Source organism: Ursus maritimus, unplaced genomic scaffold (genome assembly GCF_017311325.1).
Source record: "Ursus maritimus isolate PB19 unplaced genomic scaffold, ASM1731132v1 scaffold_10, whole genome shotgun sequence".
Taxonomy (NCBI): domain Eukaryota; kingdom Metazoa; phylum Chordata; class Mammalia; order Carnivora; family Ursidae; genus Ursus; species Ursus maritimus.
Window position 1 is genome coordinate 36,130,097 of NW_024423344.1, and position 27,798 is coordinate 36,157,894.

At 37.0% G+C, this 27,798-nt stretch overlaps 1 protein-coding gene across 4 annotated transcripts in view; it reads left to right on the plus strand.

Annotated features, from left to right (window-relative positions):
• Positions 1–760: 760 nt before the first annotated feature.
• TDRD3 (tudor domain containing 3) overlaps positions 761–27,798 on the plus strand; it is a 163,835-nt gene continuing 136,797 nt past the window's right edge. For 3 of the 4 annotated variants that reach the window (XM_040623391.1, XM_040623393.1, XM_040623397.1), the window contains exon 1: positions 761–873. In XM_040623391.1, the coding sequence (XP_040479325.1) occupies positions 833–873 (41 nt within the window). In that variant the 5' untranslated portion in view covers positions 761–832. The remainder of the gene's footprint in view (positions 874–27,798) is intronic. The other variant, XM_040623395.1, reaches the window with a different exon arrangement.

The following is a 27,798-nucleotide window of genomic DNA, read 5'->3' on the forward strand; positions in this document are numbered from 1 at the left end:
CTTTGGACGGGTCCAGTGGCAGAGCGACAGAGAAAACAAGCACTGACACAACTGCGCAATTTACCCATGTCCCCTAAGTCTAGGTTTTCTTGCGTTGACCATTTTCATTGTGCTCTAACCTCTACAAACTGATTTGCCTGTGGGGACTTGACAAAATGCTACTTTATGCTTTCCTCTGCGTCAGGGCAGATCGAAAAGCAGAGTGAATGGAGCGAGTCTTTATTAAAAAAGTAAACTTTTCTCCTATGTAGAGTGGCTGGCAACACCTCTTTGAGTTTCACTGTCCCCAAACTGGATGCACTGCCCCCCAACCGACCCATCCGTCTCAACCCTGGCATATCTTGGCCTCTGGTGAAGTGATCGCCTGTCGGCGCTGGAAACGCGGACGTTAACTTTATGCTCTACAAAAAAAAAAAAAGTCCGCATTAGTTTCCAAGGTGTGCAACTCAGAAAAGTGACCCAAAACAAAAGATAACCAGCCTTCGGTGGAAAGCAAAGTCTCACAAACTGGTCTCACAAACTGACCCGCGATATCCACGCTCCTGGGCATCACGGCCTCCAACAGGCTGCAACCTCCAAGCCCCACGCCAAGCCTGCCCCTTCGGCCGCTCGGAAAACGCGGCGAGCGGAACCCGCACGCGGAAGCGCCGGCCGCACTGAGCATGCCCAGTTGCAGAGCCGACCAGAGGAGTTTTTTTTTTTTTCTTTTCTTTTCTTTCGGTTTTTTTTTCTTTCTTTCTTTCTTTTTTTTTTTTTTTTTTGGTCTCAAGTAGGAGGCCTACACCCCCACCCCCACCCCAGCCCCCCACCACCCCCGGCCTAAGCAGCTACCATGTCTGAGGTCCCCGGCGCGGTGTTGTCCCAGGCGGGTTGGTAAGTGGCGAGTCCCGCTGGCCGCCCGGCCGCGGGTGCGGGCAGGGGCCCGGAGGAGGGTTGGGGATAGGGGCGGTGGGGTGCGTGTCGGGGTAGGCGGAGGCGGCCGCCCGCCCCCGGCCTCTCCCCAGGCCCTCCGGGCCGGCTCCGCCCCCGGCGCCACGCGGAGCCGAGCGAGTCCCCCAGCTCCCCTCGGGGCGGCGGCGGCGGCGCGGCCTGGGCCCCGGGCGGCGAGCCGGGGAGAGGCCGGGGACCGCGGGCTGAGCAGGCAGGGTGGCCGGCGGCCCAGGCCCGAGCGGATCCGCCCGGGAGGACCTGCCACGCCGTCCGCGCCGCTCCGGGGCGTGTTGCTGAGGCGGGACGAGGGGAGGCGAGGGCTGGAGGACCGAGTGCGGCGGAGAGGGGCGAGCGCGGCCGGGTCCCGCGGCCCCGCAGGAAGTTGAGGGCCGACCAGGGCAAAGCCCGTGCTGCTGCCTGGGCCGCCTCTTCTTTCTCCTAATTTCAGAGTAGTGTGTACCGACCGGTGTGAAGCTGCCTTCCGTGGCACACACACAACTTCTCAAGCTAAGAATGACCTCATTGTCAACTCGTGTGGGTGCTCCGTAGAACTTTTCTTGAAGCGATGGCAGTGTTCTGATTTTTAAAGACGTTTCATGTCAAGATTTTAGAATCTGAAAGCAGTAAAAAAAAAAAAAAATTATGCGAAATTAAGCAGTTTCTGGAACTGAGGCCATTGCAGTTGTTAACTCCAGTTTAATTCAGTAACGCTTTTGCATGCCTGCATAGCGTCTGAGAGGAGGAGTGGGAAGGAGGATGAAAAAGACTTGCCCCAGCTCTCTGGAAGTTCAGTATTTTGGTGAAAAGAGGAGGGGGGGGGCATTACACGAGCAAACACAAAAACGGGAAACAGTGGCAAACTGTGCAGAAGGGCAGGCAAATGTGCTATGGAATTCGAGGGGAAGGAGAGTTCATTTCCTAGAGAAGTAGGTTTTGAAAGACGGTGAGGAAAAGACTTTCTAGACAGCCACAGGAGAGGCGACACAGAAGTAGGGAAGTGCTTATTAGTTTGCAGTACTGACACTAGATCCTTGTGGTTCGTGGAAGTAGGAGAGTGTCCAATGAGGATTAAGACCAGAAAGGTTGGGCCAGGTTATGGAGGCTACAAGTGCCTGAAAGATATGGATTTGATTTTGTGAATAAAGTTTTTGATTGGAGTGTTATAATAACACCTGTGTTTTGAAGAAGGGGCTCCTGGCTGTGCAGGCATTTCACTTTACAGGTGAGGAGACAGGCACAGAACTGTTAAGTAACTTTCCTGACCTAGCTAGGAAGTGGTGGAGTTGAAAGGTGAGCACAGGGGGCTTGTTCCAAATCTGGTGCTTTTATCTATTATGCCTTGTTGTTCCCATAGTTGAACACCATTACAGTAACAGACTGCGGTGTTATAAACTTACCTTACTCAGTTTTATTTTTGTTCTGGAATCTCTACCTTCAGTTTCTTTACCTCACAAGGACATTTCTAATAATCTTGGATCATTCTTTTATTTGGGTTTCTCTTCATTCCTCATTTGACTGAGCCTTGGTTCTTCAACCTAGTTATGCGATTTCGTTTAGAAACTTGGCCTTTAACTTCTTTCCAACATAACCCCACCTCCAAGGGCTAGTCTCATTTATTTTGGTTGCAAACACATACTAAATTGTTCTTTTTTGGACTACAAGCTCCTTAAGGATGGGGAACTGCAACTTATTTTTCTGTGTAGTTATAGTGCCAGGGAGCCAATACAGTGTAGATTCTCAGTAAAGTCTGATAAAATTGACCTTGGAATAACCCCTGCCAATCAGAATTCTATCGCCAGGGTCTCTTCCCAAGCTTACATAGCTCCTCCCTTTATTGTTATTTTGTTATAAGTCCCTAGCAACATTATATTGTAACATTTGTCACTTTATGTTGCAAATGATCTGTTTAACGTGTTTCTTCTTCCACCAGACTTGTTGCTTTTGTGTGTCAGTGACTCATAAAGGCAATAGTAGTCTGTGGGTCTAATAAGACTTTTTCCAGGCAAATCTAATGTTTGTGCCAAAGATTAGATTTGTGCCAAAGAAGAGAAGAGGATCTTCTAGGTGTTCAGGTAGCCTGTATAGATCTTATATTTAAGTAGAGACTTACTATGTTAAAATGCAGAATCTCAAAAGTTTAGGTAGAGAAGAGCACTGGAAGAATTTAGGACCATAGAGTAGCTTTGACCAACTAATTACAGTTCTGACATTCTGAGTTTCCTCTAACTCTTGGGATTCTGTTATTGTCACTGACAAAACCATTCTTTTCCTAGTACTTAGTCTATACACTTAATTACTTGTAGGACCTGAAAAGATGTAGATGTTAAAACACCTAAACTATTATTAAATCCTTTCTTTCACCTTCACCTAAAATAATAGGTTAGGGTAATATTTTTGTCTTTAAAAAAGCTTAGGTTTTTGATATATTATTCCAGTTTATGTTTGGGTTTTGTTTTGTTTTTTTGAGAACCCCTCCCCCCCCAGTCTCTAATCTTCATTAGAACCTCCACAAAATCAATACTTTAACATACACCTCCAACAATAGCCACCCTGGCAGACATTACAATATTTTTTTTTTCTTTAGTGATGAGTAGCATAGAAAGCATCAGGTTTTGCTGATTTGAACTTAAAAGTTTCAGGGACTTCTAAAGTATGGTGGTTATGTTTAAATAATACATTAAGTAGTACATTGGTCTTTTGTAGTGTTTAGTTATATGTGTGGAATAAACTTCACTATGAGAGGAGATTTGTCTCAATTTGTCTCAGTAACAGATTTACTTAATGCCTTTTTGTTTTTTCTCTTTGGGGAGTCCCCTTAAGGGGGAATTGCATATTTCTACTATCTGAATCTTTAGAATTTTTATAGAAATATCAAGCTTTTGAAACTTTAAAAAATAGAAACATGTTAGAACATAATTAGTTGTGATTGTGTTTTTGTAAAGGTATTTTCCATAGAATTAGTGATGGTACAGCTTAACACCCTTATGTGCAGATGAGGATATTGAAGCACAGAGAGAATCAAAGATTTGCTCAGTTATAAGTGGCAGATCCAAGAATACTGCCCGAATGTGTGGAATAAAGATTCAAAACTCATTTCCATCAAACCATGGTGACCACTTCTAATTTAAATTGTTGATCAAAAATAACACATTTTAAAATAGAAAATTGGATTAAAGCATTTTGTGGTGTGTAAATTTACTTTCTTCTTTGGGAAAGATAAGGTGCTTATGCTGAGGAGTGGTGATTTTGGAAACAAAGAAAGCTTTACCTTGCAGTGGCTCATCTAAGTGCTGACTAGAGTTATCTGAAAATGGTTAATCCTGTATTTTAGAGTCTAAGAGTATCTGAAAGGTAAGGCACTATATCGTATGTCTTTGCCTTACCTAGCAGTTTTGAGTTGTAGACACCATAAGGTAGCATTAGAAATAGTGTTTCCATTTTATTCCGAAGAAACATATTTTCTTAGAAATTCCAGGTTTCTAACATGCAAGGCTTAACCAGGTTGTGCTCTGGGGGTTTTGTTTTTGTGTTTTTGGTGAGGAGGGAGAGGTTAGAGGGAAAATAGAAGGATGAACACACAAGTCTTCTTACCTTGTTCCTCTTGAACTTCCCCTTCTCTTTATGTTCTATTTCTTTGATTACTGGTTCTACCACCATACTGACCATCCTCTGGCCCAAGTGTATACCGCCAAACTCCTTTCCCTTTCTTTCACCTTTGAACAACTAAGATAGACTACAGCTTATAAAAGTCTTTATCAAAATTTAGTACTAGAGAAGAACAACTGTGAGATAAATAAAATAGGAAGCACAATGGCAGTATGGAGTATAGAGGGAATGCTCTTTTGTCTTGAGGGGCCTGCCTTATTCCACACGTTGCCTTGAGATAGCTATACCAAAGTGGTACTTCAGGACAATTTGCTGGAATTTCTAATTTCTAACTTTTGACCCGTCCACAGATGAAGAGCTTCTTTTCACATGCCATCATGTAGAAGCTTCCTCCCAAACACATTAATGATCAAGACTAAGAAAGTCAGATTCCTGGTTCTGTAGCCCACTCACCCTGCACCTTTCTTGTATGGCTTCTGTTTTCTGAGAGACACACCTCTTCCCCAGGAGATTGCTGATGAACAATGTTTTCAAATGGGAAGCAACCTTTACAGCACCATCAACATAACTTTACTTTTACATGCTACACTGTTGGTAACAGTCACATGAGAAGAGTTTATACAAAGGGGATCTGAAGTTTTGCTCCCTCATATTCCAACATAACTCTTAGGCATAAGTACATTTGTAAAGAATATTGGTAGCTGTTTATAAGTTTTTATATTAAGTGCAAGAGATTTTATTATCTAGAACTTTAAAATATTTTATCATTACCACTTTGATATAAACATACTCTTGGTACACTGTTTTGGAAAGGATCAGAACCATTAAAACACTTTTTTAGCCAAAACAATAATAGATCATGTTGAAGAACACTAGAAGAAACCAATTGCTTTATATTTGGTTATCATGGGAGCTTAGCAGAGATGTCCTGTTTTGAAACATTTCCCATTTCTTTAATGAGCATTTGTAACTATCTCTTTGGTTTACGTTGTTTGTGAAATTATGGTTCAACAGTAATAAGCCTTGTTGACCTTCTGTCTTAAAATATGTTACATATTGCTGGGCAGCTTCTACTGATACTATAAACTGCTAAAAATGCCTGGATATTCTGTTAAACTGTGCAAGTTTTAAGGTTTCAAGGTGCTGTTTGCAGTGATTTTTTGGTGAATAACCTATAAATCTAGTTTCAACTGCCTGTAGACTTGACTGCCTCAAGCATAAAGGGGGTATAAAAAGAAACTTGCTACCTCAGCAAGTTGAAAATAATTTTCTCCTCTCACACAGCAGCATTTGCTAAATCAAGTAAAAATTACATAGTAACATTTCAAGAGCCATAAAAATATAACTATGTCAACTTTTTTGGCTTATGTTTTCTCCTTTTGACAAAAGAAGGATATTGGTAGTTTGACTTACCATGTTGCAGTTAAGTCCCATCTCTCTAGAAATTCTGACTTTTTGTAATGTATAGGATCTGGAAGTAGCTAAGGAAGACTTTACCTCCAGATGATTTTTAGAAGGATCAAACTGCACTCCCAGCAGTGCAAAACAATTTATTTAAAAATTGAGAAACTTGTGTGAAGCCATAGAATGAAAGCAAAAGCAGAGAAGAGGGGGCAAAAAATGTGTGGTGATAATGTAAAATATTAACAGGGGTGTCAAATCAAAGATACTGAGAGCAGAAAAGAAGCACCCTGGTGGTATAGAGAAAGGGCAAAGAACCACATCATGTTCCAGGGCTGGACAGATCCTACGTGTACCTTAGTACTGTAATCCGTACAGGTTTCACACCCCTACTCTGTGGGTATGAGTCTGTGTGCATGTGTGAGTGCTTCTTACACTTATTACAACTTTACAGCCTTTATAGTGGAGACAAATAGCTACCCTCATCTTAGGATAGTGCTGCTGAAGGTATGGTATCTTTATAACAGTAAGTCTCTGCAATAATGCAGAGAAATATGTAACCCTGTATAGTAATGTGTGTACTGAAATACATGTAGTAAATGTTTATGCCTCTTATGCACAAGGCACGGTTTGTTTTTGTGATGATATACAAGTCAGTCAGAATTTAAACATGTTATACAGTGGTATTTTACTTGGGAAGTCTGGAAGGCTTTCCAGAACTAATGATATGTGGGGAGGGTGTGTTGTATATGCCATCTCATATGGTGTCTAGTCCTTGTCTATGGAAAAAACAAGGCAGATTCATTGATGCATTCATTCAACAAATAATTATTAAACATCTTGCTGTAGCAGATACTTTCTTTAGTAGAATCAGATATAGTCTTATGGGGGAGAAAGCCACTAACTATATATTCGAACATTGCACCTGTAAATATACTAGAGATGAAAAGGGACATGGTTCTAGAAGAGCTTATAGAAGGGAAATTCAGTGTCTTTGTGGTGGTCACAGAATGTGTCCCTGAGATCTGGAGGATGAGTGGGAATCAAATAGGTTAAGTAAGGTTAAAGAAGCATATGCAAAGTGCATAGGGCAATAGGGAGCATGGTGAGTACAAAGGTCTGAAGGCCTGGGATGAATGGAGGACAAGATAGGGACAGTATAGGGAGATGGGACTGGAAGATACTGAGGGTCTAGATCATGTAAGTTGGACCTTGCTTTTATTCTGGAGGCAATAGAAATCAGTGAAAGTTTTATCTGGGATTGGAAGGGTTGAAGTAGGGATGACATCATAGTTAAATTTTGAGAAATGCTTGCATTAAAGAAAATGGCTCAGAGCTTGGCGTGAGTAGTTGGATAGAGTGGTGGTGATGTTTGAGATGGAGAGCAGAGACTGATTTGAGCAATATTTAGGAGGTAAAATGGACAGAACTTTTAGATGGATTGTATATGGGAAAGAGAGAGAAGGAGGTGTCAAGGGGTTGATTTCTAGGTTTCTGGTTTTTATACCAGATATATATATATATATATATCGATATATGTATATATCTTTGTCTTCTNNNNATATATATATATATATATATATCGATATCTATCTATATCGATATCGATTACAATACAGTTAGATAGGAAGTATTAGAAAAGGAACACATGTTTGAAGGGTGGATCATGAATTGAAGTTGAACATTATTTGAGTGTGAGGTCCCTTTGAGTCATCTAAAATAAGATGCTAGTTAGGCATTAGGAAATACTAATCTTGCACTAGGGAGAAGACTGGATTAGAGATATAAATTTGGAGTCATTCAAGTATAGCTGATGATTGAAGCAGTGCATCGATGAGATCATCTAAGGCTGCACTGTCCAGTATGGTAGACATTAGCCACATGCGGCTGCTGGGTACCTGATATACGTCTAACTCAAATTCAGATGTGCTGTAAATGGAAAATACAGAGTGGGTTTGGAAGACAGTACAAAAAAGGATGTAAATATCTCTCATTCATTTTTATATTATTTGCATATTGAAATAATGCTGTCAATATATTGTGTTAAAAGATATTATTAATTTCACGTTTCTTTTTACTATTATGTGTGTAGTTTGCATTATATTTCTATTAGCACTGATCTATGATCTAAAAAATCAAGCTTTAAGTAAGAAGAGGCTAGGTTCAGGCACTGAGAAATTTCGGCGCTTTAAAGGAGAATTAGCCTTTTAGGAGCTGCCAGAGAGGGGGAAAAGCATTGGAATATGAAATCATTGTCTTTTCTATAAGAGAAAATGGACATATCTTTAAGAGTTCTGTGACAAGGTTATTTGCTTAGGTCAGTATTGGATTACTGACTTGCTAACATTAGAGATTCAGAGCAGTTTTTAAAACATTTTTAATAAATTTAGGTATCTGAAGGTCCCTTTTAAAAAAATTCTACCCCCATCCCCTCAAAATTCCTTTAAATATAAAATGCAGATAGGGGGCGCCTGGGTGGCTGAGTTGGTTAAGTGTCTGTCTTTGGCTCAGGTCATGATCCCAGGGTCCTGGGATTGAGCCCTGCATTGGTTTCCCTGCTCAGCGAGGAGTCTGCTTCTTCCTCTGCGCCTCCCCCTGCTCATGCTTTCTCTCTCTCTTTCTCTCAAATAAATAAATGAATAAATAAATAAAATCTTTAAAAGTAAAATAAAATTCTTTCAGAATTTCTTCTTTTCAGAAGACAGTGTCATGGATATTAAATGAAGACGTTAAGAGAAAACATTTTTATTTTTATTTTACTAAATTTCTAAGCAAGACCTTGAGAAGTTTGAAAATTAATAAAGGTGGATTTTTAAAAACACATAATATGAAACTTTAAACATAAATGTTGTTGGGAAAACTTGCTAAAAAAATAAGCCAACATTTTATAATGGCTTTTGGAATTAATTCAGTTTAAGTTTTGTTTTGAAAGAGACATAGGGATGTATGCAACTTTAAGTGTCCAGAAAGTTGGTAGATGATCATGATAAAGTGAATGAAATAATTTTTCCTTTTTCCATAAATATATTCTGATATTAAATCCAAAGAAATAAGTGACTATTCCTTTTGCCTTAAAGATATTCTAATATTATTAGATCCAAAGAAATAAGTGACTATTCCTTTTGCCATAAATATATTCTAATATTATGAGATCCAGAGAAATAAGTTTTTCTAATTAGTTAAAATAGTTTGATTGGTGTTTTGTAAGATCCTGTAGGACAAGGATCAAGTCTTCTCATACTTCTATAGCATTCCTAGTGTTTATCTGGGCATGAGGTCCACAGTAGACACAGAAATGAATGTTGCGGAATGAATGTTAGTACCATTGTAATTAGTCTCAGGGTGTCTCATCATATTGTTTTTGTGGTCTCAAGAAACATGAAACTTATTCAAGCTTTGTATAGAGTAGAAAATTGTTACTTGTGAAATGAATGTGAAATTTTAAAAATCAGTTTTATGAAAAAATGTAGTTTTTACAGAATTGCAGGAAATAGCCTGTTCAAGCTTACTCTATTTATTGACATTTCTGACTGAACACAAACATATACATTTACAGATATGTTGATAACATTTCTTTGCATGGGACAACCAACTGTTTCTGTAGGGGTTTGAGATGTTCTCTCTCAAAGCAATGTTAGTAGAAATTATTTTCAGAAGTTTGTTTTTAGTAGAAGTTTGTCCTAGGTCCTAATTATTTCTTTACTCATTTTATATTTTATGAGATGCTACTAATTTTTACTTATCTTGTTGATATTTCGGAATTGCTTATTATCTTGGGGTCCCTGGTTAGAAAGGCATAAGGATGATGAGGTTGTGATTTATTCTGTGCCTTTGATGAGGCAAAGCAGTAGGCACTTGGACACTTTCCTGTTCAGTAAGCTGGCATAGGGTTCCAGTCCATTGGGTTTTTATATGCGGACCCTGCCAAGTACAGGTTGTTCTTTTGTTAACCTGCAATTATGAACACCAGAAAAGATCATGTATATGTTGCTAGTTAGGTCACAAAACGTGTAAAATAGGCTTCTTTTTAGTGGCCTTCCTCAGTTTACTTGGATGCCATACTCAGAATGACAGATACTATTGACGCTTTTTCTCCCAGAGCTGAGAGCCTAGGTTGAAATGCAGGGGCTTCTGCTCCTGGGGGTTTGCCATGATCTTTTGTCCAGGCTGCCTACTGAGTCTCTTGGTTTGTTTCACTCTAAATTGTGAGTGATAGTGAGATTTCTTCAGGATTGTGTTGATTTACTTCTTTTGTTAGTTGTGCTTTTTTGGGAGGGGCGGTACAGGGTTAGAACCCAGGCTCTATCAGACTCTTTTTCGGACATTTTGAAGTGTTATAGGATCAGGATGTACTTTTTCTTTATTTGGATTGCTGCTGATAAATTTTTTGACTGCTTTTTCTGGTTGTGGTTATTTGCTTTGTTTTTACTTTTTTTTCCTTTAATTAATTACACATTTATTAGAAGTCTTTATAAGCATATGTTAATTGGGTGTTTCTTTGATAATTAACCATTGGTAAAAATGAATGTATTTTATATACATATATTAAAAATATGGTTGCAATATCAATACCATGAAATTTCAGTACCCATTTTTGTGTCTGTGTTTACATCATTGCTGGTGCAAAGTAACCACCCAAAATAACTTTTAACTTTGTTGGTAAACACATCTAGCTGCTCTTTGCTACACAGACACCTGCCATTGTACTCATTAAATTTTGATTTGACATCATGAAAAAGATAGTGCAGTGTGGTGGTGTAGATGTTAATGGGTACAGAGATTATAATATTTAGATGATACATGACAGAAATCATAGTGTGCATTCTGGAGTCTGATTATCTTGAAAGGGCAATAAGGCTTTGAAGTTTTTACCAGTTTATACTTATGTGAATAAGCTTTTATATCGATATTATTTTAATTAAAATGCAAAACTGGCCTTCTAAAAACACCCTTCTAATATTTACAGAACTGCTGTATATTAGTTTGGTTGAATTCTAGGCTTATGTACAAAGACCCCACATTACAAAGTTCCAAAAATCATAGCCTTTTTTTTTTCCCTCATCACAAAACAACACACAGTGATGGGGAATCTGCTTTGTGCTGTCATTTAGGACTCAGGTTCCTTCCATCTTACTGTTTTGTTGTCCCCTAACACCTGCTATTCCAAATATGGTCCTAAGGCCAGCGTCATTAGCCTTACGTGGTAGCTTGTTAGCAGTGTAGAATCTCCATCTCTGCCACAGTGCTGCTAGGTCAGCATCTGTGTTTTAACAGGATTCTCCTAGTGACTTTTTTGTACCTTAAAGTTGGAGAAGCACCACTTAGGGCATCGTCATTGTTTTCATGCATATAGCAGAGTAGCTGCCACATCTAAATTTTAGCTCACGGGAAGGGAAAGGGCCCCTGAGAGCCATCGGGTCAGTTCGCCAATGGGAAAGGTGGACACATCACTTCCTTGGTTTCCAAGAACTTAGTCTCACCTACCAGAAAGGGATTCTGGGAAATGTGGTCTAGCTCAGTGATTCTCAAGCTGTTGCCAGTTTTTAAAGTTTCCAGTTTTTCACACATCAGTACTTTTGTAAAGTATAAAATCTTGTAGCAATGTCAAATTGCTCTAAGAGATTCTCAGTGCTCACTTCAGTTTCTGTACTTACCATCATGAAGCAGTAACAAAGAGTTTGAAGACTGGCACAGATCCATGGCCCGGACTTGAAGTAGTTCCCTTCTACCTGAACACATTTTGAATTTTTCACTTACTGATACTGTTCAAATTATGGTAAATTTGCATGAATTTTGTATGAATGAATGAGGCATTGTTGATTTTTTAAAAATTTTATACTTTTAATTTACTTGTTAATATTCTACTTAAAAATTTTTTTATTATTTTTAGTGATAATCGTATGTTTGTAGAGGACTTTTTAGTTTGCAAAGCCCTCTTCCCCTAATTATACGTCACTCCATAATAATAAGTAGTAAGTAGGTATGGCTTGTAAAAGGGGATTGCAAGCCTTCTTGGTTTAATCATGTGGTTGGTGTCTAGTATGATACATTAAAGAATGGTCATGTTTGTTATGAGGTAATACCTTTCCACTGTATTTTGTAACTTTCTTATATTTTAGTTATGAGTTAATACGAACTAATATTAGTTTACAATTGGTGTTATGAGACTTGTCTGTGCTGTTGTCGTATTGGCTAACATTGCTTGACATGGTTTGAATTACTCCTGCCTAAACATGTTTTCATGGAAAATAAAATTGAATCGGACTGTTGGTGGTCTTTTAAAATGGTTTACCTTATCTCAATAACTTTCATGTGTAAATTGAATTGTTTATCGTTACTGGTAATGCTGTACTGCCTTAAGCGAAAGTATATTTAAAAAATGTATGATTATAGATTTCTGTGTATCTAAGACATGTACTTTCAAAGTGGAAAAATAGGCTGTTTGACTGAATGTTTTTGTTATATTCAGCTTGCTTGTTGCTGTTATAGCTTGCCTCATAGTGCCCCGCAGCACCAGTTTTTTTTCTTTTTCGCCTAAGTACCCAGCGTACATGAACTAAGAGGTCAGCAAGTCAGCATTGTGGAAGAGGAACAGGCTTGCGAGCTGGAATTGATTTGTGTTTGGAACTGAGATTAGTAAATTACATGATTTTGAATAGTTACTTTATATATTAGAATTATTAGTTAATTAGAATTAATTAGAATTATATCACAAAACTGGGTTACCGTGAGCAGTTACTGAGAAAAAGAAAATAGTTGTGAAAACACCACATGTATCCTTGATTTTCAGTTAAATTTATACCTACTTATTATTTTTTTTAATTTTAAGGTTTAATTGGAGTATGGTTGACCACACAAATATACCTGCCTTTTGAGAAGCAATATGGTTCATGGTTAAAAGTACGGACTCTGAAGTCCAACTCTCTTGAGCCAGGGTCAGTCCTGGTTCTGCCACTGATTAACTATAACCTTGAGTACATTAATTAACTGCTTGCTGCCTCAGTTTGCTCATTTGTTAAGTGGTGCCAATTGTAGCACCTAACCCATAGTATATTTAAGAGGATAAATAAGTCGATACACACGAAGTGTTCGGAGCACTGCTTGTCGTATGCTGAGCACCCAGTGAATATTTGCATCCTTTCTATTGCATGTTAAGCCTGGACTCTCATAACTTACTGCTGCCAATAAATAAATTCATGTAATTTGCATGTATGTGGGTTTCTGATATTGTGTTATTTTAGAAAAAAGTTGTCCTTTTAGAATATCTTGTATAGTCTTTTAAAGATTTTCTTTATTTTACAGGGAGAAAGAGAGACAGCCAGCGAGAGAGGGAACACAGGCAGGGGGAGTGGGAGAGGAAGAAGCAGGCTCCCAGCAGAGGAGCCTGATGTGGGGCTCGATCCCAGGACTCTGGGATCACACCCTGAGCCGAAGGCAGACGCTTAACGGCTGAGCCACCCAGGCGCCCCAGAATATCTTATATAGTCTTTTAAAGGATTACCTTGATAAAGAGAAAATCCTTATATCTTACAGGTTTTGAATCTCATTATAAATATGTCTTACCATTTGGTAATCTTATAAATGTTGGTGCCTCAAATTAAAGATAAGTGATACAGATAGATAGGATATTTCATATAATATTATTTCACTTGTACAGGAAAAATAGACATTTGAGAGAGAAAACTGTCAATATTCATTCTTTTATTTTAGATGTGAATTTAGTAAGTCTAAGATGCTGAAGGCAGGTAATTTAATGTTCTTGTTGAAATGTTGCATTGTTATTAAGTATTTGCCTTTTAATTTTATAAATAAGGATTTCATTTAAGGAGTAATGGGATGTCCTACTTAAAAATTAAATGTTTGGAGCCAGTTATGTAATATGTAAATTTATGGAACAATATAATTTTTTAAAGATTAAATACATTTTTTAAGAGAGACATCTTTTGAATCTATTTTATATTTTTATTTTTTTAAAAGATTTTATTTATTTATGTGACAGAGAGACAGCCAGCAAAAGAGGGAACAGAGCAGGGGGAGTGGGAGAGGAAGAAGCAGGCTCCCAGCGGAGGAGCCCGATGTGGGACTCGATCCCGGAACGCCAGGATCACGCCCTGAGCCAAAGGCAGACGCTTAACGACTGTGCTACCCAGGTGCCCCTGAGTCTATTTTTTAAAGAAAAAAGATTATCTAGCTTTGTCCTAAGTAAGGAGTTGGCAAGCTAAGGCTCAGTGTGACCTCATGCTTCCTTTTGTTAATAAAGTTTTATTCATACACAGCTATGGGCAGAGTTGAGTAGTTGTGACACAGATCCTATGGTCTGCAGAAAATGTACAATTTTTACTATCTGCCCCTTTACAGAAAAAGTTTATTGGCCTCTGTCCTAGGTAATTAGTGAGGTAGATTTATTAGTTCATTATTGCTTAGAAGAGGTTGGAATAAGTACTACATGCTGCTTTTCCAGTATTTGTCAAAAATAACTTTGCAGAACAACCACAGTCCTTGTTTATATCCTTATTTGTAATGTCTGGTATGAATGGTGCTGCCTCACAGATTAGTAAATCCTAACGATTTGATAGGAATGTGCTGCTACTTGCAGTGGGACTTTCTATCAAATACAGAATTGTCAGGTGTTTTTGAAATGGTCTACTGATTTTAATAGAACTTTTCCATTATGTCCTAGGGCAGATAGAAATCCTTCATTGCTTTCAATTGAGAATTTCTATCACACCTGGACAACTTTTGGATTTTATAGAAAACCTAGACTACAGATAGTTTTTATCAAATCAGTACTGCTTAAGGGGAGGAAACAGTGCGTGTGAGGTTGAAAAACTTGTTAAAACATATCAATCCTGAGTAAAATATAGAAGTTTGTTTTTAAATAACAAAACCTATTTGGTAGCCAATCATACTTAAATTAACCTAATTTATTTGTAATAAGCTGTTTTATTTTTTTGTTGATTTATTTTTAAATATTTTATTTATTTATTTTAGAGGGAGAGAGAAAGAGAGCACAAGCAAGGGGAGAAGCAGGCTCCCCGCAGAGCAGGGAACCCAATGCGGGCGGGGGTGGGGGGGGTGGGGGGAGCTTGATCCTAAAACCCTGGGATCATAACCTGAGCTGAAGGCGGGCACTTACCCAACTGAGCCACCCAGGCGCCCCAGTAACAAGCTGTTTTAGATTAGAAATGGACCACTACATCTAAAACTAATGATGTACTGTATGGTGATTAACATATCGTAATAAAAAAATACAAAAAATAAAAAAGAAATTGAATTCATGTAAAAATTTCATGCCTTGATTTTACAAAAATTTTAGATGAGGTTTTTTTTTTTTTAAAGATTTTATTTATTTATTTGGCAGAGAGACAGCCAGTGAGAGAGGGAACACAAGCAAGGGGAGTGGGAGAGGAAGAAGCAGGCTCCCAGCGGAGGAGCCTGATGTGGGGCTCGATCCCAGATCACCGGGATCACGCCCTGAGCCGAAGGCAGACGCGTAACGACTGCGCTACCCAGGCGCCCCTAGATGAGGTTTTTTAACAGTGTTCAGGAGACTAGGCAAAAAGGTCTAATAAAATCCAGTTTTTCAGTATCGATTCTTATACTCATTCATATTTTTCCTTTATGGATATGAGTCTTCAAACTTGTAGAGTTGCCATTCCCACCGTATAGAGATTCATATTCACTGAGATTCTATTTCACAGGTTCCATTTTTGACATTATTCTCATTATAGAATGTTTCATCAGAACTTTTACATTTCACCTAACCACTGTGGTATACTGGGGTATAACTAATATAATGATAACAAGCAAGCATGCCATTTAACAAATGTAACCAATAATAAGCAAATGACATTACTGAGAAAACCAGGCCCTGAATTTTAGCTAAATTAAATAGACCACTGCAATCTTGATAGCTCACCCACGCACTTATAGAATATAATAGTTTTGAAGAGTGTATTAGTTTTTCTGTAAAAATCATGATTAATTTTACATATCAAATTGTAAGATATATGCAAATTGAATCGCTCTTTTCTCAAATGGCCGAACATACAAAGGATGACTTGATGGATTCCCCAAGTACCACCCAGGTCCAGAGATCCATTGAAAGTTTTAAATCAGGGCCATGAAAAGATCAGATTTGCTGAGTTTACAAAGATCACTCTGGCTTCTATTTCAAGGATGGGTTGAGAGATCAATATTCAGGCAGGGACAACTTAAAGAAAAACATTCTTCAAAGATAAACTTCATCAGTGAATTTTTTCTTAAGGGAAATTGAAGAAATGGAGAATTCTGGTTTGCTCTCAGTGCCCTTGACTTGTTTCTTTCCTCCCCCACAATTTAAAAATAAAATCAGTTAATACTATTTATTCTATTAGTGTTAGTGCTGGTGGTTTTTTAATATTTTTTCTTAAGAGTTCGTAAGGTTGTTGGAGGCCTCAAAACTAAAATACCTTTTGAGAATGTATTTTTAGAATAATATAATTTATATTTATATAAAATACTTTTAAAAATAAGGTATTTTGAAGTGTAAAGATTTTTAAAGGAAGTAAAGGAAGACCTCATAATGTAGTTCTTAGATCTAGATTTCTGAAGAGAATCAGGAATGTTATTTTTTTTTTAATTAATGAAGTTTTAAGAACATATTGATGAAAAAGCAGTGATTACTGCCAGGTGAGAATACTTGCTCTCACCTTCCTCATGACTGAGCTGATAGGATCAACTACTGATTCCCTTCTTACTTTAGTACCATTTCCAAGCCAGTATGTGAAGGAAGCTATGTTTAAAACATTCATTTAATAGGTAGATATTTATTAAGCAAGACATTTTTCTCCAAAATCTGAGTCTTCTTTTTAAGAAAATATTTTACAAAGGCCTTTTCTAGTATTCTTCCTTCATTTGAAAGTTGCTGCTTTAATGTTGAGCACATGGATGATTCTATCACATACATAGCACATACATAGAATTCAGTCACCAGTCTTTGCATTATTTTCTACTTTTTCACCTATGCCTACTGTTGCCTTTGCTGTTTGCTGCAGTCTGACTTGTGTTTCTTCCACACTACTGAAATGCTTTTGCTGAAGTTATCAATGACCCGTTGGTGAGGTACATTTCAGGCCTTTCCTTACTGACCTCTTTGCTGTATTGGAGGATACTGGTCAACCCGCTTCTTGAAATTCACTGTTCCTTGTCTCCCTGAACACTGCAGAATTCGTTCTCTTTATCCTTTTCTTTCATTTGCTGTCTTTTTTTTTTTTTTTTAAGATTTTATTTATTTATTCGACAGGATAGAGACAGCCAGCGAGAGAGGGAACACAAGCAGGGGGAGTGGGAGAGGAAGAAGCAGGCTCATAGCAGAGGAGCCTGATGTGGGGCTCGATCCCACAACGCCGGGATCACGCCCTGAGCCGAAGGCAGACGCTCAACCGCTGTGCCACCCAGGCGCCCCCATTTGCTGTCTTTATATAGTATTCTTATCCCACACTTTCCTGCCTTTTCTTACTTTCCCTGTTTGTACTACCAAAATTTTACTTTTGTTCTACCTTCTCATTCTTCTTACTTTAACTGATGAATCTCATTTGATGTCATGTTTAAACTGATGTCTACATGCTGATGATTCCTAAATCTGCCTAAGCCTGTATTTCAACACGTGTGCTTGTATATGAAATACTTGCTGTACAATTTGAACTAAGTATCACAGAGCCACCTCAAACTTCCATGCTTCTAACTGTGCTTCTCTTCCCCAGTCTCCCAAATTGTTCTCTTTATATTCTGGCTTAGTCGGTGGTGCATTTATTTCACCAGTCACCTAAGAATCAGTTTTGCCTCTTACCATTCTCTTATATTTAAATTTAGAGTCAGTTCTGCCAGTTTTACCTTCTAAATATTTTCCCATTTCAGGCCTTCATTCTTGGGAGGTCATTAGGAGCCTCCTGATTGGTCTTCTTCCTCTCTCAAATCCATCTTTTCTAGGGCTGTTAGAATAAGTTATCTAAAATGGTTGTTTAAACCTTTAGATTTCTTATCGCCTACAGGATGAAGTCTGGGTTCCTTACAAAGATTTGTATGTCCTCTTGTTTGCCTCTGGCTTCCTTTCTTGCTCCTTCCTCTCTGTAGTAGCCGCTCCAGCAACATTAGCCTGCTTACTGGTCTCTCATGTATGCGGTATATTGGATCTGATTATTGTATCATTTCTCATCTTGTTCTTTCTGTCTGTAATGTTTTTCTCCATTTAATTTACTCTTATTTTAAGATTTATTTATTTATTTTAGAGAGAGAGAGCTTGCAAGTGGGGGGAGGAGCAGAGGAAGAGGGAGAGATACAGAAGCAGACTCCCCGTTGAGTGGTGAGCCCCTGCCAACGCCTATGCCAAGGGTCTCAATCCTAGACCCAGAGATCATGACCTGACCTAAAATTAAGAGTCGGTCTCTTACCCAGCTGAGCCACCCAGGCGCCCTGCCTTTCATTTTAAAACAGCCATCATCTTATATAGGAAGTCTTCTCTAACAGGAAGAAGGTATCCTTCCTTCGAGTTCCTATAACATTTTATCTCTAGCTCATTGTCCTATAATTATTCATATGACTCTGCAAGTCAGCTAAGCTTCACTGGAACTGAACTTATTTGAAGTCAATGACCATGTTCTTTTTTATCTTTGAATTCCTAGGACTAGGGTCTCAAATGTTTACTGACTAAAGAAAGTGATGGGACTTTTCTTTTTTAATTGTATTGTAATTAACATAAATTAAAATGTGTAGGTCTTAAGTGTTTAGTGGAATAGGTTTTGATAGTTGTGTGCACTTAATGGAAAAAAAATACAAAATGTTTCTGTCACTCAAGAAAGTTTTCTCATGCTTTGTCCCTTCCACTGGCCTGTTCCCTCCAGGTCATCTTTTTCTGACATTTGTCATTATGAATTAATTTTCCTGTAATTGAACATCATAAAAATGGAGTTATTTTTTTCTGACTTCTTAAAAGCTTGACATGTTTTTGAGATTCATTCATGTTCTTGCCTGTATCAGTAGTTCATTCTTTTTTTATTGTTAAGTAATATTATGTGTTAACTATGCTATAATTTGTTTAGTCGTTTTCCTGTCGATGGCCATTTTGGGTTGTTTTTTGTGTCTGGTTATTAGGAATAAGACTGAACATCTTGGGCAAGTATTTTTGTGAGCCTGTGTTTTCATTTCTCTTGAATAAATATCGAGGAGTGGAATTGGTGGATCGTAGGGCAGATTTATGTTTCTCTTTATAAGAAATAGCCACTTTATTTCCACAGATGTAACATTTTACACTCTAACAATGTGTGGGACATCTGGATTCTCTGCTTTCTCCCCAAAATTCAATGTTTTCAGTCCTTTTAATTTTAGCCATTCATGCTGATATGAAATGGTACCTCATTCTGGTTTTAATGTGTATTTTCTTGATGACTATCTATTTTCTTGATGACTATCTATTTGAGTCTTCCGCCCACTTAAAAATTGGATTGTTTGACTTTTAAATATTGATTTGTAGGAATTATTTATATGTTCTAAGTCTTTTGACAATTACATATGCTGTGAATATATTTTTCCATCTTTTTTTTGGTTTATTTTATTAGTAGTATCTTTAGATATTAGAAATGTTTAATTTTTTTTTTTAAAGATTTTATTTATTTGACAGAGATAGAGACAGCCAGTGAGAGAGGGAACACAAGCAGGGGGAGTGGGAGAGGAAGAAGCAGGCTCATAGCGGAAGAGCCTGATGTGGGGCTCGATCCCACAACGCCGAGATCACGCCCTGCCTGAGCCGAAGGCAGACGCTTAACTGCTGTGCCACCCAGGCGCCCCTTAGAAATGTTTAATTTTGGTGAAGATCAATTTTGTCAGTTTTTTTCTCTTATGATTAGTGCATTTTATGTTCTGTCTAAAAATTGTTGCCTACCTCAACTTTGTGGAAATAGTCTTTTATCATTGCTTCCAGAAGCTTTAGGGTTATATTTAGATATATGTCCTAATTAATTCTGGTGTATGGAGTGGGAAAGAGGCTGGCTTATTTATTTTTTATGCAAATATTCAGTTATTTCAGTAATATTTGTTCAAAAGATTTTTTTTCCCAATTGGATTGACTTGGCATTTTGGTTGAAGACCTATTGACCATATTCTATGTATCTATATTTAGACAGTATTCTGTTTCCTTGTTCTAGTTCACTTTCCCCATGACCATATCATACTGTTTTGATTAATGAAACGTAATAGAAGAAATGATACCAATTAGTATAAACCCTCCTCTTTTCTTCAGTGTAATTTGACTGTCCTTGATCTTTTCATTTCCATTGAATTTTAGAATCAGCTTATCTATTTACAAAGTGCACTCAGACTTCTGATAGCTAGAAAATGGTAATAGTGTCATGAACAAGCTCCCCAAATCTTCTTAACCTGTATAAATAACTGCACACATATGAAAATTCTATGTAAAAAACACACTGTCAACATTATGTGAAGACAGAGAATGCTGAAACTATCAAATAGCTGAGGGTAAAAAGAAAACATTAACAAAAACCAACATCATGGTTCCACACAACTCCAACCCTATCCTACTGTGGGGCTTTGATTCAAGCCACACCTTATAAAACTACTGGAAAAGCAGAGTAGAGATGAAAATGCAATGGCTTGAAAGTGAATAGGGATGACTACCAGCAGGATGAAATCTACCCTAAATCTGAAAATACTAAGGTAACTTGGCATATCAGGAAAGTATTTTAAAGTATGCATCTCTTAAAGGGACAGGTTCCAGTTAAGGGCCCCAGGTGGGAGATTTAAAGAGACAGATGCTGTACAGTAAGCAGGCATACAACTTAAGAAGTATTAGATGCCATATAAAGGAAAAGGAATGTGATTTAAAGGGACATTCTGTTTAAAAGATTAAGACTAATTTCAAAGAATAGGAATTAAAAGGATGATCCTTCATCTGTATTGCTTCTGGGAGAGAAAAAAGGCAAAAAGGAAGGAAAAAAGATTCCTTTGGCCATTTGGGTTGTAAAGAAGAAAAAGGGAAAAATTAGATTCTTATAAGACACAGAACCACAAAATTGGAGGATTCACATTTCCCCTACCCCCACATATTAATTTTGTATCCTGCAACTTTCCTGAATTTATATATCAGTTCTAGTAGATTTTTGGTGGCGGCTTTACGGTTTTCTATGTTGTATCATGTCATCTGCAAATAGTGAAAGTTTTCTTCCTTACCAATATGGATGCTTTTTATTTCTTTTTGTTGTCTGATTGCTGTGGCCAGGAACTTACAGTACTCTGTTGAATAGAAGTGGTGAGAGTGGAGAGAGTCCTTATCTTGTTCTGATCTAAGGAAAAGCTCTATTTTTTCCCCATTGAGTTTGATGTTAGCTGTGGCTTTTTCATATATGGTCTTTATTGTGTAGCAATATGTTTCCTCTAACCCCACTTCTTTGAGAGTTTTTGTCATGAATGGATGTTATAATTCCATCAAATGCTTTTCTGCATTTATTGAGATGGTCATATGATTTCTATCCTTCATTTTCGTAATGTGATTTGCAAATCTTGAACTACAAAAAATTGACTTGCAAATATTGAACTACCCTTGCATCCCAGGAATAAATCCCACTTGATTGTGGTGAATAATCTTTTTAATGTGTTGTTGTATGCAATTCGCTAATATTTTGTTGAGGATTTTTGCATCTATAGTCATCAGAGGTATTGGCCTGTCGTTCTCTCTCTTCTTTTGGTATCTTTATCTGGTTTTGGTAGCAGGTAATGTTGACCTTATAGAATAAATAAATTGTAGAATAGATAAAGCCTTCCTTCCTCTTCTATTTTTTGGAATAGTTTGAGAAGAATAGGTATTAACTCTTCTTTAAATGTTTGGGAGAATTCACCTGTGAAGCCATCTGGTCTCTTTTTGGAAATTTTTTGATTACTGATTCAATTTCAGTGCTAGTAATTGGTCTGTTCAAATTTTTTGTTTCTTCCTGATTCAGTTTTGGAAGGTTATATATTTCTAAGAATTTATCTATTTCTTCTAGGTTGTCCAGTTTGCTGGCATATAATTTTTCATATTATTTTCTTATAATCTTTTATGTTTTTTTGGTGTTGCTGGTTTCTCCTTTTCCATTTCTGATTTTATTTATTTGAATCCTGTCTCTCTTTTTCTCTCTCTCTCTTTATGAGTCTGCTAAAGATTTATCAATTTTGTTTATCTTTTCACAGAACCAGCTTCTGGTTTCATTTATCTGTTTTATTGTTTTTTAAGTCTCTATTTCATTTATTTCTACTCTAATCTTTATTTTTTTCTTCTTTTTACTGGCTCTGGGCTTTGTTTGTTCTTCTTTTTCTAGCTCCTTTAGGTATAAGGTTAGGTTATTTATTTGAGATTTTTCTTGCTTCTTGAAGTAGGCCTGTATTGCTGTAAACTTCCCTCTTAGAACAGCTTTTGCTGCATACCAAAGTTTTGGACCATTGTGTTTTCATTTTCATTTGTCTCCATGTACTTTTTAATTTCCTCTTTGATTTCTTGGTTGACCCATTCATTGTTTAGTAGCATGTATTTAGCCTCCATGTATTTGTGTTCTTTCTAGATTTTTTTCTTGCGGTTGATTTCTAGTTTCATACCAGTGTGATCTGAAAAGATGAACAATATTATTTCAGTCTTTTTGAGTTTACTGAGACTTGCTTTGTGGCCTAACATGTGATCTCTTCTGGAGAATGTTCTATGTGCACTTGAAGATGTCTTTTAAATATTAAAGCCATATAAAATAGTTTCCAAGATGTCATAACTTAAGGAATCCTGTACTCCTCATGCCTCTTGAGAAATCTAGAAGATGAGTGTCATCCAACCAAATGATGTTTGGGAAACTTCACCAAAAGGTTTGATGGTGAACATTTTAAAACATATATAAATATATGTATAAGACTGGAAGATAGGGATGAGGATGGAAAAATAATGTAAAAATGTTATATATTGTGAAAACATTAGAAATGATGAAACTAGAAAGCAGGAGGAGAGGGAAGGAGGAAAATAGGTAATAGGTATTACAGAATGCCAGAAGCACCTGATAAGCCAGATGCTAAAAAGTTAAATGAGGAAACTGAACTCAAGGAAATTAAAAAAGGTAAAAGTACAAAGGCACTACTAAAACAAAAATACAGAACTTTGTAAAAACAAAAAATTTTTAACAAAATTAGCAAAGAATACACATCTAATGGACAAAGAAACATGCTAAAAATAACAAAATACGCAATTTATAAAATATTATGCTAAAATTGAGACCAAATGTATCAGTTATAACAATCAATGTAAATGGGCTTTAGTCACTTAATTTTTTTTGATTGTCTCATATAACAAAAACCAACTATATTCTATTTATAAGAGAGGTACTTTAAAATAAAATGATTCAGAATGGCTAAAAGTAAAAGGATGGACAAAAGTATCAGTTGGACAAAAGGACCAGACAAATGGAAACAATATGAGAACAGACACAGTGATCTTGATATCAGATATGGTAGAATTCGAGTCCGAAAAGCTTTAAATGTGACAAAAAAGGTTAGTGCTAAAACCCATCATTGACAATTAAGATACTACATTTATGAATATTTAATATTGAATAACACAGCAACTACCTTTCTGAAACAAAACTCACAGCAGATGTAGGAGCACATAGATAGAAGCATACAAATAATGGACTTCACTACACTTCTTTCATTACTAAGTAGCTCAAGTGAACAAATAAAGGAGATAGAAGATCTAGACAATTTAATCAATGAGGTTGATCTTATGGGTGCATATTAAATGCTACACCCTGATAATAGAAAGTACACATTTCTGTTGAGTGCCTATGGCACATTGACAAAATTGATTATGTATTAGGTTATAAAGAAAGCATTAGTAACATCTATAAAGCAGAAGTATTACAAGCAACATTCTGATTACATGGCAATAAAACTAGAATTTAGTAACATAAGTGAAATGTTCTCTTCCATCTGGAAATTTAAAAAATGATCAAATAGTTCTTTGGTAAAAGGGAGATATAATTACCATCATGGAGTTGAACATAACAACAGTGAAAACACTGCATATTATAATTTGTGATACATTTAAAACAGTGATCAGAGAAAAATTCCTTGCACTAACCATTATCATCAATAAAAATGAAAAAATAAAAACAAGTGAATTAAATTTCCAGTTTAAAAAATAAAAACTAGAGGAAGAACAACAAAGCAAGGCAAAAGAAAACACAAGGAAGAAAAATAATGAAGATAAAAGCAAAAATTGATGAGGGAGAATAGAAAAACAGTAACTCTAATAAATAAACCAGATTCCTGGTATGTTTTTCTCCCTGGCCATGCAGTAACTTTTTTAAAAACTGGCAGCTTTATTGATATCATAAAATTTACCCTTTTAAAGTGTACAGTTCAGTAACTTTTAGCATATTCACGAAGTTGTACCATCATCACCACAGTCTAATTCTACAACATTTTTATTACCCAAAAAGAAGGCTTGTACCCATTACCCATTCCCCCACCCCTTTTTCTTCAAGCCCCGGGCAACCTCTAATCTGCTTTCTGTCTCAGTGGGTTTGCCTATGGATATTTCATATAAACGGAATCATACAATACATGATATTAGATATTTGGTTTCTTTCATTTAGCATAACGTTCTTATGGTTTGCTCATGTTGTAGCATGTATCAGTACTTAATTTTATGGCTGAATAGTATTCCATTTATGGGACTAACCACATTTTGTTTATATCCATTCATCACTTGATCAATAGTACTGGTGTTTTTGAAAAGTTAACAAAACAGGCAAATCATTACCTAACTTATTCAGGGAAAAAAGAAAGGACAAATATATAAAATAAGAAATAACAAGGGGAAATAACAATTGAAACAATAAAATAAAAATATCATGAGGCCACTTTGCGAATACTTTTGAAAACCTATAGAAATAAGTAATTTTCTAGGGAAATACAAATTACTAAAGTCAACCCTATTACAGCAGACCAGAGAAGCAACGGAGAAAATTATCAAGGAATAACCCCCAAAAGCACTCGGGCTCAGGTGGTTTTCCAGGGGAATTCGACCAAACCTTCACATAACATATAATCCTAAATGTTTTGTAAATGACTCCAGAAGAAAAAGACAGAAAACTTCCTAATTCCTTTTATGAAGGATGTGTAACACTGAAACTTAAACCATATAAACAGCACAAAGGAGGAAAACTACAGACAAATGCAACTGATTAATATTGATGCAAGATTTCTAAACAAATAATAGCAAACAATTCAGTACCACATTAAGAAAGAAATATACACATTTGGTTAAATATTAAGAAATCTAGTATCATAGACCACATTAAGAAATCTAAGGGGAAAAATCACATTATCTCCATTGATGCTGATTTTGAAAACCTTTGAGAAAATTCAGCATCCACTCGTGATAAAAACATTCAAGAAAATAGGAATGAAAGAATACTTCTTTAACTTGATAAAATATTATATAACTTAGTCTTAAAGCCTCTATCTTAATGGAGTAATACACAAAATCATTAACAAGGCAAGGATGTCCACTACTTTTAACTATTCAACATTATACCAGAGATATTAGCCAGTATATTATACAAGATAAATTAGGGTAAAGAAGTTGTAAAACTGTCTCAATCTGCAGATGATGTAATATACCTGGAAACCCCAGAGAATCAATGATAAAACTAAATCCAACAATAAAATAATTTAGAGAAGTAGCAGGATATAAAATTAACATACGAAAATCAATTTCTTCATACACACCAATTATAAATAGGAAAAAATGATAGCACGTGTTTACCATAGAAACAAAGAGGTTTAAGTATTTGGAATAAATTTAACAAATGTGCAAAAGCTATATGAAGAAAAATTTAAAACACCCATTAAAGACACAAAAGTAAAATTGGAAAGACGTCCTAGTTCTTAGATGGAACAACTCAACATTATAAGGATGTCAGCTCTCCCTAAGTTAATTTATAAATTCAATAAAATCACAGTAAAAACTACAAGTTACTTTATAGAATTAGGCAAGTTGGTACTAAAATTTACATTTAAAAAGCATGTGAGAATATTCAGGAAAACACTAAAAAAAGAAAAAACTATACAGGAGTACAGGGAATAGTCCTATCAAACATTAAGTTAAGCCTCTATAATTATGGCAGTGTGGTACTGTTGCATGAATAGAAAAGCAAACTAGTAAATGGAACAGAAAGTCCTGAATTAGACTCAAGCACAAATGGAAACCTAGTATGTGGCAAAGGTAATGTATCAGCCTGGTTCCAATAAGGAGAGAGGAACCCACACAGTAATTTGAACAGAAAAAATTTAGTATAAAAATTATGAAGTATAACAGGACGTTGGAGTAATGAAGGCTTGGTAAAGAGAATTCCAGAGAGTCTAGGAATAGCAGATATAAAGAGCAGCTATTACCTCCCTTGGGAGGAACTTCCCCTATCCTTAGGGTTGAGATTCAGACCATGTTTCAGAGGACGGTGAATGGAAGTGGAGTTGCTGTGGTCCTGCACTGGCAGAACTTGCTGGAAATCACTTCAAGGAAAAGCTGTTCATAAGGGATGAATCTTCCTGGAGTCACTCCACCGTGCAGCCTCCTGAGGGATGGTGCAGGGTGATACTGCTGGTCACTCTGCACCGCAGGAGCCTGGTGTACCTGCACGCTTGAATCATGAAGCAAAACCCTTTGATCTTGCAGTCCCCAGTGCCCTCTACTGACAAAGCTTAACGTGGTGCCAGCTGGCAAAGAAAAAATATGTAAAGGCTCAGATTCTTTTTCACAGTTCAGGCAACAAAATGTGAATTTGGGGCTGAAAAACAGATTACTGGCATAGGCAACATCTCAAAGCAGTACAGTGAAGACTCACTTTTGAAAGCATGTTACTTGGACAACTTGATAGCCATTTGGGGAATGATAAAATTAAATCCATGTCTTTATACCACACACAGAATAAACTCCAATTGATTACAGTCTACTTGAAACCATACATGTAGTACAAAAAAATGTGGGAAGGGCAATTCACACACAAAAAAAGAGAAAAATGGTTCTTTTTTTTTTTTTAAAGATTTTATTTATTTATTTGACAGAGATAGAGACAGCCAGCGAAACAGGGAACACAAGCAAGGGGGAGTGGGAGAGGAAGAAGCAGGCTCATAGCGGAGGAGCCTGATGTGGGGCTCGATCCCAGAACGCTGGGATCACGCCCTGAGCTGAAGGCAGACGCTTAACCGCTGTGCCACTCAGGCGCCCCAGAGAAAAATGGTTCTTAAACATATGAAAAATTGTTCACATGCAAATTAAAGTGACACTGGGATATCCTAGAACACCCGTAGGGTGGCAAAAATTTTAAAATGTATGACACATTCTGTTGGCAAGGTCGTGATGAAACAGACACTCTCCTAAGTTGCTGTTGTGAGTGCGAATTGATATAACTATTGCAGAGGGCAGTCCGGCCCTGCTCCCTCTCCTCAACCTGCGTTGAAGGCTTGGAATGCCTTCCAATGCTTTCTCCTAGTTCTCCTGGGAGCCTTAAGCCTCTGGTCGCTGAACAACATGAGCATCTCAGGGGACTTCTCTCAATTCTTTTGCCCCACTTCCTGCTTTTAGTAGTTGAAAGTCTGGAGTTAATTCATTACTTTTATATAATTACTACTGTGGCTTATTTTAGTCTCCCATTTTATTATTTGTTTTCTCTTTATCCCAGTTGTTCTTTGTGCCTCCTTTTTCTACCTTCTTTCGGTACAGCATCTATTTTTTAGTATACTGCTTTGTCTCCTATGTTGACTTTCATTACACCTCTTAGTGTCATTTCAAAAATG